This window comes from Alligator sinensis, unplaced genomic scaffold (assembly GCF_000455745.1).
Source record: "Alligator sinensis unplaced genomic scaffold, ASM45574v1 scaffold85_1, whole genome shotgun sequence".
Taxonomy (NCBI): domain Eukaryota; kingdom Metazoa; phylum Chordata; order Crocodylia; family Alligatoridae; genus Alligator; species Alligator sinensis.
This window is the reverse complement of record NW_005841891.1, coordinates 2,478,417-2,485,050: the sequence shown is the minus strand read 5'-3', so window position 1 is coordinate 2,485,050 and position 6,634 is coordinate 2,478,417. Positions and strand designations below refer to the sequence as shown.

Sequence of the window (6,634 nt, the reverse complement as noted above, 5' to 3'; positions counted from 1 at the left end):
TCCATAGTCAGACAAGTAAAACTTAAAAGCTAGCATTTTCCAAGGGTGCCTCTAACACGGTTGAGAACCACTGCCTTAAAAGTAATGCAACCAAGCAACTATAGATATAATCTTTTCATGACTGCTCATTATGTTTTTAAATTGATGTACCTTCCACTATGTACCTTCTTGCTTTTTAAAAGGCATTAAATTATCCATATATTGTACATCAGTTTACTTTCTGATGCAATACTCTAACTGTCTTGGAAAAGAAGTGGCAAGAAACATTTTAATTTCATCTGAAAATTTGTGAGGACAGTTCTGTCTTTATAAGCCCAGCTCCTTTCCTTTTTTATAGTACCATGTAAAATGCATTGTGAAAACCTTCCACTTGAAGGTGATTAATACTGACATCTGAATTTTTCCAATGTATAAGTAATATCAGCTTTAATAACAGCCATTCACGTCATCCTTTATGTTGCATGACATCTAAAACAGTTTACACAACCCCTGTTCTCCCAACAGTTCAACCTAACAGTGGAGACAAAAAGTAGGAAAGAACAATCCATAAAGGAGAAAGGATAGTCACTTAAACAGCAGAGAGCTGAACAGAAGGCATTTTATATATCATGCCTGCTCTTTAGATTAATAGGAAGAAACCAGATAACTGGAATGGAAAATGGCTGCTACAGCGACCTTTAGTATGTACCATGCTATCCCCGAAAATGAATCTTAAAGTGGATATCCCCAAAATAAATCAGCAAGGATTTTACATTCAAGTTGAGAGAAAAGTAGTCTATGGTAAGACTTAAAATTATTTTTTTAAACCAGTTTGACTTTATTTTGTTATTATTTATCCTATTCTTCCATTCCTTTAATTAGATTAATACTTTTTCATGACATCCTGTAGGCATTGCAAAGTTGTTTCTTTAATCTCATTTAATAAATGAGATTAAATATCAATTAAAAATGCTAACAGCTATGAACTATAATGAAACAAATTAATGCTATGAGAGGGATGATCTTCATTAGGAAGAAAAGCATTTAACATAGCCACAAATTTCACTCAACAGCCTTATTAATAGCTCATTATTGTTGCTCCTTTGCTAAAATGAACCTTAACAAAATCTCTCACTAGAAAAGGATTATTGTAACCTACTTAAAATTAACACAGAAAAGCCTGATCTATTTCCCCCCACTCAAACAACAGGAAAAATCTTCTAGCATCTTAAATAGCCTGAAAGTTTAGTTAGACAATAAAAGCAACATAGTTATTTTTAGAGCTCTACAGGCATAAAAATACAGCACTAAACTGTGACCTACAGCTATGCACAGCCAAGCATCACATCATGCGACAGTCTTAACTTTAGCTAGGAGCACATCTGTAGCTGCTTCAGACTATCATTATTCATCTCACTACCAATATCTTTGGATGGATTTAGCAATAAACATCTGAAATTGTTACCATCTTTTTTTTTTTAATTGCTGCTATAGGCGGAACTCAATTCAAAAGGTAGGAGACCATAATGGACTTCATGGAAAGTACTTGGGAATACATCTTGGGTTAAAAGGATTTCTTTATGCTACAATATTAAATGACCTTAGAAACAAAAGAATTCAAAATCCTCTCCTCAGTTCAGAAAGTTATTCTTCTAAGTAAAAGTTTCAGCAGGTAAATGAAGAAAACATCTTTTTTTAGCAGTGACAACAGCCTGGAAACAAGATATGCTTGAATAAACAACCTGCAACTCAAGAAAACTCATTTACAACATAGACAAGTACAAAGGTACAGTATGATGTTATTTCAGTTAAATTTGTATATTGTTTCATAGTAAATATAATTATAAAATACACACACAAAAAAAATCTGTAATTTGGAGTCTAGTTCCATTAGATTTCTATGCTGTTTTTCCAGAGGCTAATGAGTAATTTTCTATTAAAGACTAACAGGATAAGAATTTTGAAGACTAGAATATGTAGAAATTCACTATCTCTAAAAACTGATCAACTATAGTTTACTTGTTAGAGATTTTTTTTAAATGGGAAAGTTTATTTTGCTAGTTGCATACTTACAGCATTTCAGCATAGCAATTTATCAAATTATATTTTCTACTCTAACAACATATTTTCAAATACTATTATAATTTTGTATGATTTAATTAATCCAATAAAATGCAAACATTAAATGCCACAACAGGCTTTCAATCTTTATAAAACGTTAAGAGCATGTCAGATCTGATTTTGAACTAGAGAATTAAGTTGCACAGCAAAATATTTTACCACAGAACATGTGCACAACTATATCATAAATGTGTTGAATACTTTCTGGATTTTCCATTCATATCTTAAATAGTCAACATGTTTATATAAACATTACAGTTTATGAGATGATTAAACATTATGGTTCTTCATAGCTTAAAAATGCCACTTTTTGGCTGGATGAAATGGCCCAAAAACTATTCCTACAAACCCACACAATACCCTGGCTCTGAAGTAGTGACAAAGACCCTGCTGAGGGAATTGAAATGGCACCTGAAAGAGCGTGAAAGATTAGTGCAAGAAATTGAAAATGAACAAAGAGTCCAGAAAACCAGCGTGGATTACAACTGGCTGAAGAACTATCAAAATCCTCAAGCTACAATCCCAGCTACTGAACAAAGGCAGCTTGAAGCTCTTTGCTCCCAAATTCAACCTTGTCAAACTGGAACTGTCCTCAGCAGGTAATTTCTCTTTCCAATTACTGTAATTTTCACTTAATAGCAAAAAATAATTTCCCCCTTATTCTTCTCCAGAGTTAATTAAGTCTGGCTGTGATTCCAACCTCCCCCTCCCGCCCCAAAAACCAAACAAACTGGGCATTTTAATGGAGAGCTTTACAGTGTCCTACAGCTCTTCTAGAAATAGCCTGAAATTTCATAATGTGAAATACTGAAAACAGCTTCTACCTCTGTTTTGAGATGAAACAAAAAAAAACAAGAGGCATCTATAATTCTTAGACTTCCGTACCTAAACGTTATCAGGTTTCCTCTCATTTACCTGATGACTACAGGATTATTAACAATGTAATACTGTATAAACAAAGTCAGGCTTCTCAGAATTTGTAGAGACTGAAATTAAGTTTCTCAAAGTTAGCTCGTGTAACTGAAGGGTGTTTTAAATCAACTTTTTTCCTTGTTGAAAGAGAATTTCATAAACCCTTCCCCAATTTATATATTTTATGTAATTATATATGGTTTGTAGCACTATGTAGAAAACACAAAAGCAAACTTATGTTCCTTTTTAAGCCCAGAAATACCTGAGGGCAAAAGTCAGCTTAAAATCAATTTAGCCAAATGGCTCAACACAAAAAAAATAACTTCTACCCTTCTTAACATTTGCCTTGCAACCAAATGCATTGTAAGAGCTTTTCTTTCTCTCTTATATGGGAAGAGCAAATGCAACTGTAACACAGGTTATGAAACAAGAGCAGGAATACCTTTATAGAAGAGTCAAGCACTGAAATCAGATTTCAATTCTCATTTGTTTCTAGATTTCGTGAAGTTTTGGCAGAAAATGATGTCTTGCCATGGGAAATAGTCTACATATTCAAGCAAGTTCTAAAAGATTTTCTAACTGCTACTGAGAGAGAAAACCAACAAGGGCAACTGGTAGATGTATGGAATACAAATTGTTCTGTACACATTACCGCATCTAGCAACAGCTCTAACAAATCGGACAAAGATGAAATCCCAACAGTTTCAAGTTATGTTGACAAAAACACACAAAGCATGTTTCCTACTTTCTCCCATAGAATCTGGAACCTACCATATTATTACCCAACAAGTTAAGTTTTTTCTTCAGACAGTTCTCAGTTCTCTTCCAGTCCAGAGACATATAGAAATAAGAAATATAACGCTCTCCTCTTTATTGCAAGGTCTGAATTTTAAATCCCTCATTATAATCTATATATATTTTACAAATTTGAAATCATTAGAATAATCCCCTTTTTACCATTCTTATTCCCCCAACGATATTGTGTTTATGGGCACCTTTTCACCAAAAATGTACCTAAACTTTTTTTATAAAAGTGTTGAAACAATCCTGTTTTCTTACCATACTTACAGCATGTACTATAAGAAGCTCAAGTTGTTTTCCATATTTTGGAATATGATCACTGTGCAATGTGTTAGCAAGGACTTCTACTTTGTGATCTACATATAGTTTTTTAGCTTCTAAGGGAACCTTATAGTGTGAGATGGATGCTTTAAAATAGTAATCAATTTATATTCAACATAACTGAGAAAAAAATTTAACTGAACTACTATTTAACAAATTCAAGAACCTGTGAAAGGGAAAAAGTCTAATAAAGCTATAACATATTGTACTAATGGTTAGTTTTCTGAACTGTGTTCTGCATAGGCTGCAACACTATGAAGCTAATGGAGTGAATGAAAACAATCTGGATATTTACCTCATTTTAATGGTTCACTCTCTCTCCTTGAAGATACCTAACAACAGCATTTTATTACCTCCACCTCTTGCCTTTTATTGGGAGAAATTATCTGCAACTCAGATTTTGAACTAGCTCTCAATGCTTTGGTATCTTACAGTATCGGGTTTTATAGAATGATAAACAAGTCAAGCATTATTCTGGGAGAATACACGTTACTTGGTTATTTAAAATTAAAAAGTATAAAAATGTTGATTTCTGCTGCTGCTTTGAGGCCTAATAAAAAGCTGTATTAGACTTAACTGACATGTACTAGCTGTGGTCACAACTGGCACAACTAGAGCAGAAAAATCAATGAAAACAGATGCCAGGACCCACATTTGCTGCAACTGTGCCTGGCCTCTGTTACAGAAGATTTGTGCCTCTTTTTGTTCCACAAACCATCTGACTCCAAACTTGCTTTTCCTTTTTAATCTTAGACCATAAAAGAATATTGTCTCAATTGTAAGCATCCTATTCATAAAGTATCATACAGGGAAAACCTTTTTCCCCTACTATTTTCTAAGAGTGTACCGAGACACTTTGATAGAGTTCCTTGGACAAAAAGTAGAACTGAATCTGAGAAATGTCCCTACATTTTCAGGTCAACACACTTCCTTCCACAAAACTGCTTACAATACAATACAGTGAAGTTTGAGCAAATTAAGCTTTCCCAAGAAGCTAGGCTTACAGTACCATTACATCTCTTAAAAACACTAATTGTAGAAATACAAAATGCAAGCCTTGTTTAAAAGAACTGGAATACATATTTGCAATTGAAATTCAAGTTTACAATTAAAATCCAAGCCATCTTAACTACAATCCCCTATATATACACCAACCTCCCTTCATTTAGTACTTTGCAAGACAGCCTAAAGAAAACTTCCTGAAAGTTTAAGCATTTTTTTCTTAACAGCTTTAATAAGTCCATGTAGCACAGATGTCAATCTCAGTAACAGAATTTCCCTGGCCTCACAAGCTTTTTAAGGGCACTGAAAAGTCTATGGCAAGCATAAATAGGCTCACTGGAGGCTTAGTCCTCAGAAGAATCTGAAAGATGAAAGACAGCAATTCACTGGCAGCAAGACGGTAAAATAAAGACGACTTCTGAGACTTGCAAGCAAATAGAGTCGGCACAGAGAAAAGAAATCAGCGGATCATTCTATAATCCAATCATGGGAGCAGTTTCTTTTCTAAGCCTTTCAGAAGGTCCAGAGGGACAGGTGCTATGGCAGATCCAGGAGAATAGGGGGAAGAGGTATGCAATAGGGCCCTGCGAAGCTTCAGGTGCTAATTCAATTCAGAGCTTTGGCCCGATTCGTCAGCCAAATCTCCGAATCAAATCAGGAGACCAATAAAAAGGTCCGAACTGATTCAGAAAAGATTGTGAGAAAGATTCGGGCAGTCCCCGCTTGCCACTGCAGGGAGCTGGACCCAGACTCCGTGCCAGTAAGTAGGGGATGGAGGAGGGGGGGAAGGGACCATGGGGGGGAACCCCTGCCAGGCCCCATCCCCTGCCTCCTCCCCCAGCCCTCCTAAGCCCCCCGACTCTTGCCCACTCTTCCAGCCCCATCAATGGCTGCCCTGCCCAGCCCCAGTGCCCTGGCTCTTCAAAAAAATAAATAAAAGCCTTGCATTCACCAGCTCCTGTCAGGGGGTGGGAATCCCCGCTGTCCCCCACTGCCCCGTGCTGCTGTGTGGGGGCCTCTGCCACAAGCCCCTACCCTGGCCCACTCTTCCAGCCCCGTCAATGGCTGCCCCACCCAGCCCCAGCATCCTGGCACTTTAAAAAAAAGCCCCACATTCACCAGCTGCTCCTGTGGCCAGAGGCAGATTCCCCTCCAACCTGGGAACAGCTGGAGAGTGCAGGGCACTTTAAAAAAAACAAAAAACCCCCAAAGGAGCCAGGATGCTGAGGCCAGGCGAGGCAGTCATTGATGGGGCTGGGAGAGTGGGTGGGTGGTGGGGGCTCGTGGCAGAGCCCCCCCACACAGTGCAGGGCAGCGGAGGGCAGCAGAGATGTCCCACCCTCAGCAGGAGCCAGTGAGTGCAGGTTTTTGGGGGGGTTTTTTGTTTGTTTTTTTTAAAGTGCTGGGCAGGACAGCCATTGACGTGGTTGAGAGAGCAGGCGGGATGGGACCTGTTTGAGTCACCGAATCAGATTCGACCAAATCAATTTGGGACAGC

At 37.4% G+C, this 6,634-nt stretch overlaps 1 protein-coding gene across 1 annotated transcript; it reads left to right on the top strand.

The window, feature by feature from the left end:
* The first annotated feature begins 1,739 nt into the window (after positions 1 to 1,739).
* On the top strand, positions 1,740 to 3,840 carry RD3L (retinal degeneration 3-like). Its single transcript, XM_025197149.1, has 3 exons — positions 1,740 to 1,765; positions 2,394 to 2,699; positions 3,509 to 3,840. Exons 2-3 carry the CDS (start codon positions 2,401 to 2,403, stop codon positions 3,804 to 3,806), a joined length of 597 nt encoding a protein of 198 aa, XP_025052934.1. The 5' UTR covers positions 1,740 to 1,765; positions 2,394 to 2,400; the 3' UTR covers positions 3,807 to 3,840.
* The last annotated feature ends 2,794 nt before the right edge of the window (positions 3,841 to 6,634 follow it).